This window comes from Panthera tigris, chromosome D3 (assembly GCF_018350195.1).
Source record: "Panthera tigris isolate Pti1 chromosome D3, P.tigris_Pti1_mat1.1, whole genome shotgun sequence".
Lineage (NCBI taxonomy): Eukaryota > Metazoa > Chordata > Mammalia > Carnivora > Felidae > Panthera > Panthera tigris.
In genome coordinates this window covers 53,491,857-53,511,241 of record NC_056671.1, presented here as the reverse complement: position 1 = coordinate 53,511,241, position 19,385 = coordinate 53,491,857, and the positions used below count along the sequence as shown (strand labels likewise).

At 38.9% G+C, this 19,385-nt stretch overlaps 1 protein-coding gene across 6 annotated transcripts in view; it reads right to left on the bottom strand.

Moving 5' to 3' along the window:
* RNF138 (ring finger protein 138) overlaps window positions 1-19,377 on the bottom strand; it is a 30,230-nt gene extending 10,853 nt beyond the window's left edge. For 2 of the 6 annotated variants that reach the window (XM_042962987.1, XM_042962988.1), the window contains exons 1-4: window positions 18,946-19,024; window positions 18,433-18,626; window positions 6,691-6,856; window positions 5,397-5,512 (exon numbers count right to left, since the gene is read on the bottom strand). In XM_042962987.1, the coding sequence (XP_042818921.1) occupies window positions 5,397-5,512; window positions 6,691-6,856; window positions 18,433-18,542 (392 nt within the window). In that variant the 5' untranslated portion in view covers window positions 18,543-18,626; window positions 18,946-19,024. Of the gene's footprint in view, window positions 1-5,396; window positions 5,513-6,690; window positions 6,857-10,909; window positions 11,020-17,464; window positions 17,775-18,432; window positions 18,627-18,945; window positions 19,025-19,152 lie in introns of those variants that run through there. The other 4 variants (XM_042962983.1, XM_042962982.1, XM_042962984.1 and 1 more) reach the window with 4 other exon arrangements.
* Window positions 19,378-19,385: the final 8 nt, after the last annotated feature.

The window sequence follows — 19,385 nt, the reverse complement described above, 5'->3', positions numbered from 1 at the left end:
AATTAGTAGGAAAAGCCTACAAACAGACCAAACAATTTCCAAGGAAGATAAAATGTGTCTGGTATCTTAATGATTACATTCATCTTCCTTCCCACTCCTCCTCATCCTCACTTCTAGAGGCTAAAGAAAACAGAAAGCATGCAGTCTTATACACTAAAATGAGAATTTTATTGTTGTGAGCTACAAATGGCCTTAACTAGCACTGCTATATAGTTATTATGATGAACTAGCCCATACTAATGCAATAATTTTGTTAAACATCCTCCAATATTTATTGCTCCATAGTACATAGTTTTACCCTGAATGATTTGACTGAAACTAGTGGGCTAGTTTATTTCGGATTACTCAACTGGAAGTTATACTACTACATACACAGAAAAGGGGACTGTGTCTGTTTTGCTCATCCCTGTACATTCTATAACATGTAGAGTATGCCCAGTAGTTCAGAAAGTATAATAAATCTATGTTGAATTAATAAAATGATCTATGGATTTATTTTGAAATTTTGTTACTACTGAGATAGGTACATGCAAACACCACTTTAAGAATTTCCACAGTCAAGGGGCACCTGGGTGGCTCAGTCAGTTAAGCGTCCGATTTCAGCTCAGCTCATGATCTCACGGTCTATGAGCTCGAGCCCCACATCGGGCTCTGTGCTGTCAGTTCAGAGCCTGGAGCTTGCATCGGATTCTATGTCTCCCTCTCTCTCTGCCCCTCCCCCACTCACACTCTGTCTTTCGAAAAATGAATAAATGCAAAAAAAAATATTAAAATTAAAAAAAAAAGAATTTCCACAGTCATGGAGTCAGAGTTTAAATCATCCATTTAAGTCCATTTAACTCATCCAGAGTTTAAATCACATGAAGGAATACTGTGAACTGTACCCTGAGAAAACATATGTGCTCTACTCTTAGGGAGTCCCTTGACTTTGCCATGGAGAGGTCTTTATTAATAAAGTAATGAATTTTCAGGGTGCCTGGTGGCCCAGTCGGTTAAATGTCTCTTTTTTTTTTTTAATGTTTACTTATTTATTTTGAGAGTGAGAGAGAGAGAGAGAGAGCATGCACATGCCCACACACACACACACACACACACACACACACACACACACACACACGTGGGGGAAGGGCAGAGAGAGAGAGGGAGAGAGAGAATTCCAAGCAGGCTCCAAGCTATCAGCACAGAGCCAGACGTAGGGCTCAAACTCACAAACCATGAGATCATGGCCTGAGCCAAAATCAAGAGTAGGATGCTTAACCAAGTGAGTCACCCAGGCACCCCACGCATCCGACTCTTGATTTTGGCTCAGGTCATGATGTCATGGTTTGTGAGATGGAGCCCTGCATTGAGCTCTGTGCTGAGCTCAGAGCCTGCTTGGGATTCTCTCTCTTTCTGTGTCCCTCCCTGCTCTCTCCCACAGGTGCATTTTCTCTCTCTCAAATAAACTTAAAAAAAAAAAAAAAAAGGCAATGAATTTTCATAAAATGCCACCAAATCCTCAGCTATTAATTACATGGCTCTGCTCTTTATCAGCAATATAAAATGTATCCATCCTCTCTCCAGACAGAGAGTACTTACTTGACAGAGAGTAAGACCTAAATTCTCCAAACTGAGATGTTTATTAAAAACTTAGCAGCTAGCAAACAATCTTCATGGAGAACTGCATGAATATATAGATCCTGTCCATTCGACCACCACCCCTAGATTAAGCCAGAATATCAGAAATTCAGAGAAAAGCCCCTGGAAGGAAAGTTTTAATACACTGCAATAAGGCATTATCATATGCTACCATGAAGGTCTTTAAATTAGAGTCCTATGTAACGTGTTTTGTATTTGCCACAGGAAAGATGGTATTTAACTGCATAGTTTCTTCTTTTGAGGATGCTATGGGCAAAATCATTTCAGTATCACTTTTTTAGTATCAGAAATAGCTGTGTTTCTTATTAGAAACTACTTTGTTTACAATATCATTGATAATGTCAATAACTTAATGGATGTTTTCTTCTTTGTCCTAGCTACTTGGAAGCTGAGAAATATAGTGTATAGGATATTACAATATATTTGGCTACCAACTGAAATCCTTATATACTGGGTATCTTTTGCCCCTCCAGATCTTCTCTCCATTGTGCACCATGCTTTGTGTACTGAGAGACTAACCTGCATCAACAGGCTCCCCTCTCTGCTTCCCAGTTGGGTTCAGCCCAGCAGGCAACTGGGAAGGTAAAACAGGAGAGCTAGGACACTTATTTCCCAGACTCCTTCCCAGCAAAACTGCCTCAGCTGGCTGCATCCCTCACTAACTGTCCTCTCCATATAGCTTTATAGCTTTCTGTCTCCGAGTTCTGGTATTTACTTCCTCCCCTCCCCTGACCCAGAGTACATCACTCACCACTCCTTGTGATTTAGCTGCTCACCCAACACCCTACTCTTTGAAAACAGTCCCTTTACTAAATTCTCCTCAAACTACCTAATTTGAACACACTGTTTCTTTCCTCCCAAGACCTTTACTATATCCTGGCATCATATCTTCTATTCCCTGCCATTAAAAACAAAAAAAAAAACCCCAAAACAAAAAAAACCTTCTTTTCCTTCCATCACCACTTTCCTTACTAACAATACACAAACCCAATTTTTCCATTGCAATTAGAATTTGCATAGGATATAAAAATGAATAATACCAAGAAGCCCATTCTAGATTTTAAAAAGACAGAATAAACAAATAAATAAAGTGTTAGAGGGTCTAGTTGGAGAACAAAGAAAGGAAGAAATTCTAGAGGTCAGAAAGATTCTACAGATCTAACACTTGGTCTAAATCTTCAAAGAGAAGAAAAAGTCCATTGACTGGCAAAGTGTGAGTTGGAGTGGTGGGAAAAGGGACTACTACTGGTAAAACTACATAGATGAGGGAATAATGAGGGTGATATTTAAAAACTAACATTTACCGAACAAGGTACTACTATTCAATATGCTTTGCCTTTATTGACCTATTTATTGGCTTCCAACCCAACGAGGTACTAATAGTGTCATTACCATCCACTTTTTTAAAACAGATGAGAAAACTGAAGTATAGTTTCCTGCCAAAATCATACAATTACTAAGTGACAGAGCCTGGGACCCAGGCAGTCTCTCCAAGGGTTCATTTTTTTTATATCACTAACTTATACTGCTTCTCAAGGATGACAAGGATATGGTACGAATAATTCAACATGGCTAAAGCATATGATGCAATGATGGGTAACCAAGAAAGAGAAAGGCCAAAAAGGGCAAGGCAAGTGCCAGATCAAAAAGGGCTTTAGAATAAAGAATTCTGTCTTATAAACCAGCTGTTGGATTTTAGATCATGGAACTTCTTGAGAATCTCAACATCCTTTCTCCAGAACAATGCACATACACAAAACATTTGGTAGTTTAGGTAGTTCACAGAGTCCTTGGTGGCCCTTGGAACCCAGGATGAGAAACAATGCTATCAGGTCATGCATGGTTAAGTTACTGACAAGGTACAAGGAGGCAGGTTTAAGGACAGGGAGAAAGAGATCAGAATTGCACTTCTGAAATAACAATTTGGCAATGTAAAACACATTCGAGGAGGACCACCCACAAAAAGACTGTTGCAATAGTTCAAGTGAGAGATGATGAGGGCTTGAGCTAGGGAAGTGACACTACTTTTAGAAGAAAGGCACAGAAGAGGAACACTGCTATCAGGAATCAAACTGGATCTGAGAAGTAAGACAGAAGAAGGCAAGACTCCTGAGAAGAAACTTTGGTTCTTTAACAAGCAGTGACTGCAAAAATCATACATACTAGGAACTTTGCTAAGCACTGGAGAGACAATGTTAAACAAGACAAACCACCTCACACTTAAGAATAATCTATTAGGTTAATAACAAATTGTTGAGTAATTTCAATATAGCAGAGGTACAATAACAAAGAAAGCACAGGGATGAAGGAACCTGAGATTTTTTTTAAAAAATTGTAAAATAGGAGTGACCCATCTCATCTAATGACACTAAGTCAAGTAAAATGAGAATCTAAAAAGAATCTTGCAAGGGCGCCTGGCTGGCTCAGTCAGTGGAGCTTTGAGCATGTGACTCTTGATCTCAGGGTCAAGAGTTCAAGGCCCACATTGGGCACGGAGCCTACTTAAAAAACGGGTGTGGGGGGGTGCCGCCTGGGTGGCTTAGTCTTTTAAGCATCTGACTCCCGATTTGGGCTCAGGTCATGATCTCACAGTTCATGGGATTGAGTCCCATGTCAGGCTCTGTCTGCACTGACAGTGGGGAGGTGTGGAGTCTGCTTGGTATTCTCTCTCACCCTCTCTTTCTCTGCCCCTCCTCCGCTTGCTCTCTCTCAAAATAAATAAGTAAACTTAAAAAAAAAATTAAAAAAATTGTCGACTAGGCAATCAGAAAATTACTAAACACTAGAACAGTTTCAAATAAGGAGTAGAGAAGGCTACATACAGTATGAGTGCTTAAGAGTAGTTAATCACTGAAAATTAGCAACACATGAAATGAAATGCTACTCAAATAAAATCTTGAGAGAGACTGCTTAACACATTGTCTCCTGGGAGCCTTTCTAGACTACTGCCAATACTGCCTTTCCTTACACAAGGATATGCATAGGTGGTAATATTATAAAGAAAAGCAAGGGAATAAATAACCTAAAAAAGAGGAGAGTGGTTACGTCGGGGAATATGCAGTTCAAAAGGACATGGGGTCCCAAGAAGATTCTAAGACCCTAAAGAATGTTCTATTTTTTAATTTGTGTTAGGAGTAACTGGATATTTGTCTTAATGCTATTAAAATCACACATGTACATTTCAGCCATTATTCTGTGTAAAATACATTTCATAAAAATGTTTAATATACACACATCAGAGACAATAAAACATAAAAACAAAATCTACTTTAAAAAAAGAGGGGAACTAAAATAGGGCTAAGAATTTAATAGTACCAAGTTTCACTTTTATATGACATTTTACTATGAAAATTAAAATTTCAAACAACTCTATTGCTCAATAGCAAATAAAAAAGATTTTAGTTGAAAGGGATTTTTAGTTTTCAAGTAATTTCAATTGCAAAAGAAAACAGCCTTCAACCCTCATGTTTGTTTTTTATTCAAAGAAATGTAGATTTTTTTTTTAAGAATTATTTTTGAATAACATAAGCTTAAGTATACCATGAAGTCACTCTCCCCGATGCAATCTTAGACATGAAGTCACTCTCCCCGATGCAAGCTTAGAGAAGTTAAACAAGCTTGAAGACAAATATATTTCTGTTACTTGGGAATTTAAACACACACCCCCCCCAAAACAAAAAACACCTTATCACACAGTTACCCCAAACAATCCCATTTTAACTATAAAAATTCTCTTTTTAAGAATAAATATTGCTTACCTGTTCCCTACTGAATCTTGAGAGATCTGAAAGTTTGGAATGATAGAGGAAACACCATATTCATCTTGATACTTCTTACAAGATTTGTAATGATGTCTCATGCGATAGAATTTAATCTGTAAATTATTGATCAAAATGTAATGTGACTTTTAATTTTAAATAGAAGTCATAAATTGGAGATATTATCAATAGCCAAAAACCAAAATATAACATTACCAACTTAGTATTCCATTTAAACAAGATTTTTTTAGTGAATGATTTAATTCTTAAGTAGAAGCTGAAAATAAGTAATAAGTTTGTTAGATGCAGATGTGAACTTACTGCAAAAAATGTTAGCAAATAAATTTACATTTGAAGCTCTACTACTAATAATAGACAAAAAAAATACATTAAAAGCAGTAATACACTGCCTGAAAGTATTGGGCATATCTTTATTCTTCACTGCAACTTGGCAGAGTTAGAAAGTGCTTTAAAAAAAAATTAGGTTCCCAGGTTAACACTTGGAACATTTTTCAGTTTCTCACTGAGGAGTAGAGCCAGAATCTCTCAAGTGTATTTTCCAGCTTCGCTTCATTGCCCTGTCAGTTAACACCTCCCTCAAAGAGATGGAAAAGCAGATCTGACTTGTGTGAATGCATGAAATAGCAACTGGTTTTGCTCACTGACTTTATTAGCTGTTTGAAAAAGTGGCTGCAATAAATCCATAGACACATGGATATACTCAAAGCCTAACCACCCCTATTTCACTCCCTCTCCAAGTGATAGAATAAAATCCAGACTGGGGAATTAATGCCAGTTATTTGCCAACACCTGATGTTCTCACCTGTTCCTTAAAAATTAATTAGTCTTTGCAAAATATTTTGTAATTTCTTACACACATAAATACACAAGTAAAGTGGGCAACCAGAGACTTCCTCTATTTGGCCCATTTCTATGTACAAAATTGTAATAACGATGCTACCATCACAATTTGTACCAGAATGGGGTTTAAATGAGTTAAATGCCAGTTTGTTCATTTAGTTTACTTAGTAGATAATCATTAAGCAATTACTTTGAGAAAGATGACATGCTAAAAATTATGACAAATTCACAGATTGTATCTCTCAGTCTCTGTTCTCAATACATTTATAATCTAGTAAAATCTATAATCAGGTGGTTTTTTCACCTTTCTACCTAATTTAAGTAACTTCTTTCTCTTCAAACCAGCACCTACCAAGAAAACTCAAACAGGAATTTCATTTTCAAAGTAGAGTAGAACCTTCATTTTCAAAGAGCTATGTCACAGTTACTCTACCTGTTTTGCACAGCATCTGCAGCTACCAGAAAACTTCCTCATGATATTTTCAAGGTCTAAGGCCCGTTCAGGACATGCTCTCTCTCTTCTAGTCACATTTCCACGACAGAGGGGACAATGTATTCCGCTTTCTCTCATTGCAGTCAGGAAACATTTTCTACAGAAACTAAACCAAACATTTGTGACATGTTAACTACAGAAAAAAGACTCTTTCCATTTCTATGATTAAACACAAGCAAGTGGTTATGGATATATATTCATGCTAAATGAGTTAGGTTATTCATATGTACATAAACTGCAGAATTTTAAAAACTGTACATGTATTTCTCAGAGTATAAGGCTAACAACTGAACTAGATGGAAATATAAAAGAAACTACACTCGATTATGCTTTAAACTTTTTAACATAATATATGAAAAATAAGTATTAACATTATATTAATTATTAAAGGAAGCATGGTACAAAGGAATGACTGGCTTATCCTAACGGTGTGATTTACTAGCAGTGTGATCTCAAGCAACATGTTTGGCCACAATGGATTCCATTTCCTCCCCTAATAAAATGAAAGAATAGACTACATCAACTTTTATCTCAAGTTGATGTATTTCAAGATATTCCATAAGACATGAATATGAATAGGTCTACCAGAAAACAGTGCACAAATTTGGGAAATTCTAGGATAAACAAAGTTAAAGTTTCTCTGCTTGGGAAAACGTATTACCCAAACTTGTGTTGTCAGGAAATAGGAAAACTTCCCACAGTAGTGAGCAATGAAACTTAGTTTGAGAAATATTTAAGGACCCATCCTGCTCTAACCATCTCAACATTCTAATTAGAACCAAACTCACTAAAATTTTTATTTCTCCTCTCCTAACCTAGCAAAATACCCTACTTGATCATTTTGCTTTTAAAAAAACTAGATAAATCATAGCCATCATATATGGGGTCCAAAGTCCATATACATTTAATCCAATCCCCTATAAGTACAAATATTCAATCTTCCTCATCTAACTAAAGTTGAGAGCGACTAGTGTAACAGATCATAGGAAATAAGTTTCCTAACTATGCAGCATTGAACAAGTCACTTTTCTCCCCCACGATCTGTTCCCTCACCCACAAAATGAGAAGTATCTACAGTTGATACAGTTATTCAGAGGATTAAAATAGATAATACAATAAAATGCTTATCACAGTATTTTTGACAGTTATGAAAGTACTCCATAAATAGTAGTTAATGTCACTAACATAGCATTTGATATGATTACCAATTAAGACCATAAATTATTAAAAATATTCATTATAACCTAGAGTCAAAAAATGCAAAGTAAACACGACCAAGATACCATCTTTCAGCCGTCAAACTAAAAACTAGTTTTAGAAATAATAACCAGTGTTAGAAGATAAAAGGAAATGAGTGCTCTACATTTCTGGGTAACAATTTGTCAATACTTATCAAAATCATTTTTAAAGAAAGGGCATCCCCAAAGCCTGAGTGCTGTCTCAAGCTTTAGTAGTTTCAGAAAGCATAAAAACTACAAAGTTACAAAACCATCACTTGTAAGTTCAATTGTTTAAAAACTAAAATTTAATGGTCTATATATTTTGTAAATTTTTAATAAACTTTTAACTTAAATTCTTTGTTTCAGTGTTTGCACTCTTTAATCAAAGGGACCATAAAAGAGAAAAAAAAGAAGGGAGGATGAATCAGAAACAAACCAACAAAGCAAGACTAAAAAGCAAAAAACAAAACAAAACAAAAAAACAAGACTAACTGGAGCCATAGTCTAGACCATGATAAGGTCTGCACTAAGGCAGGAATAGGAGAAATGGGATTTCTATTTTAGAGACACAGTTATCAGGGAGCTTCCTATGTTAACAAATAAAATCAACAGAATTTTTTGAGAATAACTTGTGGGAGAATGAGAAAAATAAGTATTTATAACCAGAAGACTTGAGTAAAAGGTGACTATATTAACCAAGTTAAAAAATATTGTAAGAGTTGGTTTGACAGAGGAAAGGTACAAAGTGCCTACAAAAATCTCAATGCATGATATCCAGTAAAGACCTGGAAATAAGGATCTGGAAATTAGGGAGAAAAATATGGAGAGCAGATAAAGTGCAAAAGAGCACTAAAGAAACAATCTAGAGAAATATAAACATTTAAAGGAGTGTTCAGAGAAAAAGAGAGAAAAAGAAGAGACTGATAAGTAATATTAGAGAAGCCAAGTCTAATAAGCTACCAAAGAGAAATAATAAAAAGATGAAAGCAAAACTGTCACCAAACTATTAAGCTAACTTTCTAAATAAAGAATTGAAAACTGTCAAAGTTCATACCAGCAAAATTCATTACAAGAGATAATCATGTATCATCATTGAATGATGATGCTTGAGTGAAAGAAATCAAGTAGAACAGTTAACAATTAAAGGTAAATTAGTCAATATGCTAATTTAACAATTATAAATAAAATATAAACACAGAACATTACAAGATCTTAACCAAGATGCAAAAATGCTATATTTAGAGGGAGGGGATAAAATAAAGTAAAATTTCAAAGCCCACTTATTAACTAAATAACTAAAATAATAAAAATGTGATAACATTATATACATAACAGAATAACTAAAATTTTAGGAGAAGATGAAAGATACCAAGTGTTGGGGAAGATGTGAGCCAACCTAAACTCCCATTCAATCTGTAAGAGTGTAAACTGATAGAATACAACCATTTGGAAAACTGACGGTACCCACTAGTAATTCCATTCCAAAGTTTATCCCCAACAGAACTTCAAATACGATCTGAAGAAATTTCCTAGAAAGTTCATAGCCACACTACTGGTAATAACCAAAAGCTGAAAATTACACAAATGTCCATCAACAGAAGAATGAATAAACAAATTATAGCATATTCACAAAATTAAAACTATAGGATACTGTAATAAGAATGAATATGGATGAACATAATGTTCAGCTCAAGAAGCCAGATGCAAGAGAGTACAACTGCATGATTCTATTTTTATAAAGTATAAAACATGTTTCAATGCTGAATGAAGTTTTACTAAAAAGTAGAAACAAATACAGTAATTACTACTTTCAAAAATATGGACATGGCTACAAATACAAGATTTAAAGGCATAAAATACAGAAAAGCAAGAAATAAAAATCACTTTGGATGACAAAATGTTTGGTTAGAAATCTTCGATTAACCTCCAAAATTACAACACATAACAACTGTACAATATAAACTCTCCAAATAGTAAGAACATTACTAAAGATTACTGATAGTGTCAAAAACAGTGAAAAATATTCATATAAAAAACTAAACAAAGTAATCAGGTTTCAAATTAACTTAGAACTTTATTCAAAATATAGACACAAATAAAGATTTTTAGTAGAAATGCACATTATAAAGTAATAAAAGCAAAACAGAGTTTTATTAAATAAATACTGAAACTTCTTAAAGACTGGCAAAAATAGATCTTAAAAAGCAAAAATGACTGGGGCTCCTGGCTGGCTCAGTAGGCAGAGCATGTGTCTCTTGATCTCGGGGTTGTGAGTACAAGGCCCATGTGTGTGTGGGTGGCATAGAGTTTATTTAAAATTAAAAAAAAAAAAAAAAAAAAAAAAAAAAAGCAAAAGTGTTTTAACAAAGGTGCAACAAGTGAATGATGTTAGAGCAACTGGACATCCATAGGCACAGAAATGAACCCCAATCTAAGTCTGCCACCTTATACAAAAATTAAAACAGATCCTGGATTGTAAACTGGGAAATTGCCATATAAAGATATATTCACTTTAGGGGTGCCTGGGTGGCTCAGTCAGCTAAACGTCCAACTTCGGCTCAGGTCATGATCTCACAGCTCGTGGGTTTGACCCCGTGTTAGGCTCTGTGCTGATAGGTCAGAGGCTCTGTGCTGACAGGCCTGGAGCCTGCTTCGGATTCTGTGTTTCCTTCTCTGCCCCTCACCCACTCACAATCTCTCTCTCTCTCTGTTTCTCTCTTAAAAATAAATAAAACATTAAGAAAAAAGAAACTTTTAAAGATATATTCACTTTCTAATGCCCAGAACAAGTGAATATTACCTTATATTACAACAGACCTGATTAAAGTTAAGGATTTGGGGATGGGGAAATTAGCTGGGCTTATCCAGGTGGGTCCTAAATGCCATTACAAGCATCTCTGTAAGAGAGGCAAAGAGAGATCTGGCACAGACATACATACAGAGTTCAGATGAGCAGAGACTGGAGCAGTGTCTCTGAAGGGCCTCAGGCCTTAGCCAGCACCTTGATTGTGGTCCACAGAAATTGGTGTCAGACTTCTAGCCTCCAAAACTACGTGAAAATAAATGTTATTATAAGCCACCAAGGTTGTGGAATGTGTTACAGCAGCCCTAGGAAACTAATATACAGAAGTAAATGTAAAATAGTAAACTACAAAACTCTTAGGGAAAAAAAGAGGAGAAAATATTCACAATACAGAGCTACACAGATTTGATGTTAAAAGCACATTCTAAATAGAAAAAAATGATATAGTGGACTTCATAAAAATTATAAAACATTTGCTATGCAAAAGACTCTAGAGTGGCCATCTTCCGTGAGTGACTGAGCTGACAAATTCCCTTGTATTTACACTTTGACTCAGCAATTTCATTTGTGAGAATTGATCTTACAGAAAAAACTTTCACATGTGAAATGGCATTTATACAAATTTAATCACTGCAGCATTATTTAAAACAGTAAAAGATTAGAAACAACCTAAATGTTCATCAATATGAAATTGGTTAAATAAGGATACATCAAACAATGGAATACTAGAACACTAAATATGTTCCATGAGGTCAGGGATTTTTATCTGGTTTGTTGAATATTACAGACCTAGTATCTATAATACTACTAGCACATAATGGATACTTCATGTTGGTTGAATAAATGAAGAAAACTCTACAACCATAATATGTACACATGTACTGATATAAAATGATCTCCAGGGGTGCCTGGGTGGCTCAGTCCGACTTTAGCACAGGTCACAATCTTATGGTTTGTGAGTTCGAGCCCTGCACGGGGCTTGCTGCTATCAGGGCAGAGCCTACTTAGGATCCTCTGTGCCCTTCCTCCCTGCTCATGTGCGCGCTCTCTCTCTCTCTCTCTCTCTCTCTCAAAAGAGAAGAGAAGAGAAGAGAAGAGAAGAGAAGAGAAGAGAAGAGAAGAGAAGAGAAGAGAAGAGAGAAGAGAAAGAAGAGAAGAGAAAAGAGAAAAGAAAGATCCTCAAAATAGTAACATGAAAATAGTACGACACAAAAGATTGCATATAGAATGCTCTGTGAACAACAAAAAATAATATTTGTAACCTTGTTTATATACGTATCTCTGAAAGAATGTATAAGGTAATAGTGATTTGGGAAGACATATTTCCTTTCGTACCTTTAGAATTGTGAATTAGGGGTGCCTGGGTGGCTCAATCCATTGGGCGTCTGACTTTGGCTCAGGTCTGATAGGACCGTTTGTGAGTTCAAGCCCCATATTGGGATCTGTGCTGACAGCTCAGAGCCTGGAGCCCATTCGTTCCTTTACTCAATACTGAATGTGTATAGTAGGCTTCAGTAAGTAAAAGGAGACTTAGGTAGCTGCCTTTAAAAGAGAGCTTACAGTGAGGACATTAGTCAAATCAGCTGATTCCAAAAATGTTATAAGTACAAAGTTATTCAAGTCTTTTATATCCAATTCTACTGTTCCTTCTTCTGTACCACCAAGCAACAAGCTTCCTCAGATACAAAACTTCCTTATTCTTGGGGCACCCGGGTGGCTCAGTCAGTTAAGCATCTAACTTCAGCTCAGATCACGATCTTGGGGTTCGTGAGTTCCAGCCCCGCGTCCAGCTCAGCATTGACAGTGAGGAGCCTGCTTGGGACTCTCTATCTGTTCTTTCCTCTCTCTCTCTCTCTCTCTCTCTCTCAAAATAAATAAATAAACAAACTAACTAAATAAGTTAATAGAACTTGTTTGCTTATTCCTCATCTCCCTTTGGCTGGACTATTTGAATTTGCTAAATAGAACTGGTTTCAAAACAAAGTAGAAGGGGGAGGGAAAAAGATGCAAATCTAAATTACTAAATCACTAAATCCCATTTAGTCAATCAAATACTAATAGATAGATGATAGAAAGATAAAGATACATAAATCAGTTAAAGCCATCAGTTAGCCAGCCACCCTTTGGAACAGATACAGCATACTGTTCTCAACTACAATCAGGGTGCTGGCACTGTGAGTTTCACTTCATTCCTTGTATCTTTTTGCACTATAAATTATGTCACTTTTATAAACAGAAAAATAAAACTATTTTAATTTTCAAAAGAAATAAAGCTGCAATTGTCAAAGTAAGTTTTCGGTATTCTCGAGAATGGATTTTTTATTTTTACTACTGAAATATAGCTGACGTACAATGCTATATTAATTTAAGGTGTACAATATCATGACTGGACAATTCTATACATTAGTCAATGCCTACCTCAGTAAGAAGAGTCACCATCAGTCACCATTGGATGTTATTACAATATTATTGACTTCCCTATACTGTACTTTTCATCCTCATGACTTGTATTGTAACTGGAAGTTTATTCCTCTTAAATCCCTCTTCGCTTTTTAGCCCATCCCCTAACCCTTCCCCTCTGGCAACAAGGAGTTTATTCTCTGTATTTATGAGTGTTTTGTATTTGTTCATCATTTATTTGTTCATTTGTTTCATTTTTTAGATTGTACATGTTAAGTAAAATCATATGGTATTTGTCTTTCTCTGACTTATTTCACTTAGCATAATACCCTCTAGATCCATCCATGTTGTAGCAAATGGCAAGATCTCATCCTTTTTTATGGCTGAGTAGTATTCCATGTATGTGTATGTACTTTTTATATACATATATATATATATACATACATATACACACACATTCTAGTATTTATGCATATATACACCACATCTTATTTAAAAATCTAGTACCCTGTATCTTCCTAGTCTATAGTCAAAATCATTCCCCATAACAACTTAAACTAAAAAAAAACATCAGACATTTTAAGTTAGTCTTCAGGACTTTAAATTAAGTCAACCTTCTATTACATAATTAAATAGCATAGTTGTTTTCTAATTATGTCATTTTATAAATACAGTTGGTAGAGCATGTGACTATTGATCTTGGGGGTTGTAAATTCAAGCCCCATGCTGGGTAGAGAGATTACCTAAAAATAAAATCTTTAAAAAAATAAAGAAAAAAGATGGTTTACAGCAGCATTCATTAAGTCAGCAAAAACCTATACAAGTCTACCTTTCAGAATTATAATAAGTCTGGAGGAAAGAAGAAAAGTTTAAAGTATATATTTAGAGTATGACTGCTCAAACAAAATAAAGTTGTTAAAATTATGAGAAATATAAACTAAAAATTCAGGAACTGGACAATACAAAGCAGGTCAATAAGGAATCATACAAGTATGTGCTTAATGAGAAGTAAAAGCTGATTTACATTAACTCATTTTTTAAAAGTTTATTTATTTGAGGGAAAGAGAGCAGGGGAGCGGCAGGGAGTGGGAGAGAGAATCCCAAGCAGGCTCCTCACTGTCAGCACAGAGCCCAGCGTGGACTGGAGCCCACGAACCATGAGACAGTGACCTGAGCCAAAATCAAGAGTCAGACACTTAACCCACTAAACCACCAGGTGCCCCTATATTATCATTTTTTATAAGTTTATTTATTTTGAGAGAGAGCCTCTCTGATGCATGGCTCGAACCCACAAACTGCAAGATCATGACCTGAGCCAAAGTCAAATGCTTAACCAACTGAGCCATCTAAGCTCCCCTTATCTCAGTTTTAGAGATGCCTCCTTACAAAGATGCACAAAAACAAACATTAGATTTCCAACTTCAAGAGTATGGCAAGGCATCAACGTATTATATGTAATTTTCACCACAATGAAGCTTACTTTCTAACCATGCACAAACATTATTCCCTTGACCATTCAAAACAGGAAAGAAGAGAGGTTTGGTTCAAAGAGCCTTTGAAGATTACAAATGAAAACACCAAAAGAAATACCTTACTACTATGCCAGTCTGTGCCTTCTTAATTTTAGTATATGTGCGGCCGAAGCGAGCACGGTACCTTCTTCTTAAACCTTACTTTGAATACCTGCTCAACTTTAATATTCTTAATTTATGTTTACTTGCTTTTTAAAATATTACATCTGACCACTCTAAGGCAACTAACACTGCTGACTACTGTCTCCTTGTATTTCTTCTCAGTTTCCATGTCACACTCTATCCTGGTTTTCTTCCTATCCTGTCCATTCCTTCTCAAGCTGCACTTTTCTCTACTCCAGATGTAAATACATATTCTCTAGCACTTTGTCGTATCTAGGTCCTCTGCTATCTTCCAACTTACAGACCTCCCTCAGTGGCTACCATCCATACTCATAGCTTTAGTTCCATGTATTCCACATTCACATACATACACTTAACTATGGGACATCATGAAATCTTACATGGGTTTCCTTAAAATGTCAGGAATCTCTTCTGTCCACTCCTACTATCATTACCTTGGTTCAGGTTCTAACCATTTTTTTTCTCTGACACATCAGTGATTGACCTCTTCACTAGTCTCACCACCACACCAAAGCTGGATCCTGCTACTAAAGTAATCATGTGAAATGTGATCATGCTGTTCCTCTGCCAAAAATTATTGAACAGATCTCTTTGGCTTTCAGGAAAAAGTTCAAATTGGCTTATACAGAAAGTTCCTGCCAATACCTCTAAACTCTATCTCTACTACACTCATCCTTTGGCTCCAGCCAAAATTTGTAGTCTGGAAATAGTCATTCTCTAGAACTCCTCCTTGCCTCTGAATATACCATAAACCTAATCAGGGTATTCCCCAATAAGCCCTGAATAATCAATTCTGACCTAAAATACTGCATCATCGAGGAAATCTCCCATTTAGTCATAGGCTGATTTTGACACCTGCTCTCAATGCTCACATAAAATTTTCCTCTTAAATTGCTTCCAGATCATATTCATGCTTAGGTCTTCTCCACGAGTCTATTAACAGTCCCCAGGAAAAGAGCACTTTGTATTCTTTCTATCTGACATACAGAAAACATTCAACATCTCCTGTTTGAAGGAACTAAAGAGGATTATACAGGAATTTATATTTTGGTGCAATTATTCTAATGATAATGAACCTGCTCCTTTGATTAGAATAGGCAGTGTGCAAATCCTTTGCTGTCATTGAAATGGCAGTGACAATTTTTTACTTTCTAACAGATCCACAGCGATCCAAAATTCTTATCACTTATTTCTTACTATCAATGAATCAAAAACTGATTTTGTAGCTAAATATAATAAGCACTTTTAAAGGCATAGGTTTGCCTTTTGTGAAAAGGAAAGAGCAAATGACATGGTAAACTAGATTATTTAAAACAATTGCATTTCCCCACCAAACTCCTAGTCAATCAAGGCCCTGTTCCACCATTACCATCCTTTCCAAATAAAACTCCCCCCCCCGCCACCACCTACTTTAATTCATTGTTCAGGCAGAACCTTAGAGCATGTGTGTCTGTGGGCGGGGAGGGAGGAGATGGGGTGATAAAGCAGTAAACGTTCATTCTTCTTACCAATAAAATCTACCCTACATTTCATTTTTACATTTAGTCTAGTAAATGTAACATTTAGTCATCTCCAAGTTCAATGAGATGATTAGAAAAAGATCCTCAACAACCATCTCCGCTCTCTTTTCCATACCCTAGATGTCAAGCCAAATTAGTCTGATTTAAAATGTCCCACAAGGAGGGGCGCCTGGGTGTCTCAATCCGTTGGGCGTCCGACTTCAGCTCAGGTCATGATCTCACGGTTCCTGAGTTCGAGCCCCGCGTGGGGCTCTATGCTGACAGCTCAGAGCCTGGAGCCTGTTTCAGATTCTGTGTCTCCCTCTCTCTCTGCCCCCCCCCCCCCACTCATGCTCCGTCTCTGTCTCTGTCAAAACTAAATAAACATTAAAAAATATTTTTTTTAAATGTCCCACAAGGGAAGCAAACTAGAGCAAACTGCTTGGAATTTTGAGGAGAGCTGCAGATTACAATGAGTTCTATGAGGTCAATGACCCAAAGGGTAAGGATTCTGTCCAGAAACACTTCCTCTTTGACCTCCTACCTTCCCTTTTGTCCACCCACTGCCAGCACAAGCACAGGAAAGGCATCAAATTATAATAATGAGCACTGACAGATTAAAGGCAATAAAGCATACATTGTGCCCTTAACATAACATCTCAAAATATTTCTCCAACAATCTGCATTTGTTGCACCAAATAAAGCAATTTCAGATGGTCATTCATGTCCCATAACAACAAAACTTAACTGGCACAACTCCTATAAAGTCACGTACTCCTGGCTCACACAATGACCGCATAATAGGAGTAAGGTAGACAGTGCAGTCAAGGTTGAGGATCAGAGTGAGAAAAATGGGTATCAAATAACTGTAATAAAATCTCTGATTAAGAACCCAAAATTCATCCCATTCTTTATGCAATTACAAAACCTGTCTCTCAAAATTAAAAAAAAAAAAAAGGTTGAAGGAAAAAGAAATATATTTATAAATAAATGTGTCCCATTCTTTTCAGCTATTTGCAAGCACACAGAACTTTCAAATCTGAGTGTCTTTCTTCAAATAAAGATTTCCAAGCTTCACCTGCCAGAAATTCTTTTGCGAATTTGGAATGGAGCCTAGGTATTGGTATGTTTACTTACAAAGTTCCTCAAGGACTCTGATCAGCAGCCAGGTTTGTCAGATGTGCTACATATCTTTACAAGAAGGGCTTCTTCCAACTCTTACTGACACTCTACCAAAATTATCTCTAGGATGATCGAAGTTCTTCCTGTAAGTATGCCAAATCGAACAGCACCATGCCACCTCATCTAATCCCTTTGTGTTCTCCCTCACTCCTGGAGTTACTGCCTTATCTTCAGTTCATTCCACGAAACAGCAATCTTCCTTTCCTATCTCCACCTTCACAGTAACCAAGTAATAAGCAGAAGGGTAAAACAAAAGGAAACTATCACTTCAATACCCGGAAATCCTGTCAGTTCTAACGTGAGAGAAGAAACCCCGTTCTAGATCATTCTAACATGTACTGTATTTTAAAGGAGAGGGAACATTTTCAAGAGTGGTCTGTGAAGCAGGGTTGAAAGGTTAAGTTAGATAAGCGTTCTTGGATCTGGAAAGAATGGACCAAGGTTCCGAAAGAAGGAGAAACTTTAAAGCAAGGCAGGTCATAGAGTGGGGGGTAGTGGGGCGAGGAAGGCGAGCGCGCCGGTGCGGGCACCTTCGGCCGGTTTTGACACTCGACACCCCAGCCCTCACTCGGGTTGCTAGGAAACAAAAAGGCTCCACGTTCCCTGCAATTCCTCCCGGGCCTGGAGGAGAGGGGGCCTCCGGGGCCTGAAGACACGACGGAGACAAGCTTGGCCACTACCCCGGGGGCGCGAAAGCAAGCGATGGATACCCGGGGGCCGGGGGCTCGGGCACCGGGACCGGCACAGGAAGCTGGCCCGGAGCTCGGGAGGAGGGCGGGAGGCAAAAGGCCCTCCGCGCCGAGGGGAGCTCGGCCAGGTCGCAGTGGGCTCCGCTCCTGCCAGGCCGCAGCCGAGGGTCCGGGGCTGGATGCCGGGCCTAAACGACCACCCGGCTCCCCGCGGGGGAGGAGGCGTCTACTCACACGTGCTGACAGGCCGCGGTCCTCACGGGCGTTTTGAGCACCTCCTGACAGACAGGGCAGTAGAAATCATCTTCGGTGTAGGACGTGGCCGCAGAGAGCTCCTCGGCCATGGCGGGGGATGGGGGAATCAAGGCGATGGCGGCAGCGGCGGCGACAGCGGCCGAGCTGGCGGTGGCGGCCCGGGGCCCGACTCCCTACGCGAACCCGAAGGGGGAGGGGAATCGCGTCAGGAAGCGGCTCGCGCCAGGAAGGGGGCGGGGCAGGGCGGGACCGGGCGGGGCCGAACGCTAAGACGCTACGGCCGCACGCGCCGGGCGAGGGCCGGCCTTTAGGGCTGCTCCTCCCGGCGGAAAGGTGGGGCGAGGTGCTTGGCTGGAGGCCACGGTGGAGAAACCGGTCAGCGGCTTCACTTTCGCTTCCACCCTGGCTCGGAGTACGCGGGACGCCGCCCCTCCGCGCGAGAACGAAGGCCGCACCCAGGCAGCTGCCTCCCGCCCGAGGCCGCTCCCTTACCTGGCTCCACGAGGCGGCCGCGGTTCCGCGCCCGCCCTCTTCTCCGCCTCCTGACTCCTTTTCCCCCCACCCCCACCCCCTGGCCCCGCCCGCACAGCCGTCTAGCTGCGCGCCGCTACCTAGCCAGTTCCAAGGCTGCCTGCCCCGCCCACACCGCCCCCGCCCCGCTCCGCTCCGCCCCTCCACTCTGCTTGCGTAGCCGCTCACTTAGGAGCCCGGGAGACGCGCGCGGGTCGGTGGAGAAGTGGCCCTGCGCCGTCCTCGGTCTTCTAGTCCGGCCGCTGCTGCCTTGGCAGCCGAGGCCGGGAGGGGACTGGCGAGAAGCGTGCTTAGCATTTATCGGCCGGAAAGGGGGCCGGGCCCGAGGCTCATGGTGCACCGGGATCCCACCGCCCCCTCCAGCAGCCCTCCCGTGGCATTGCTCTGCCTGCAGCCAGCCT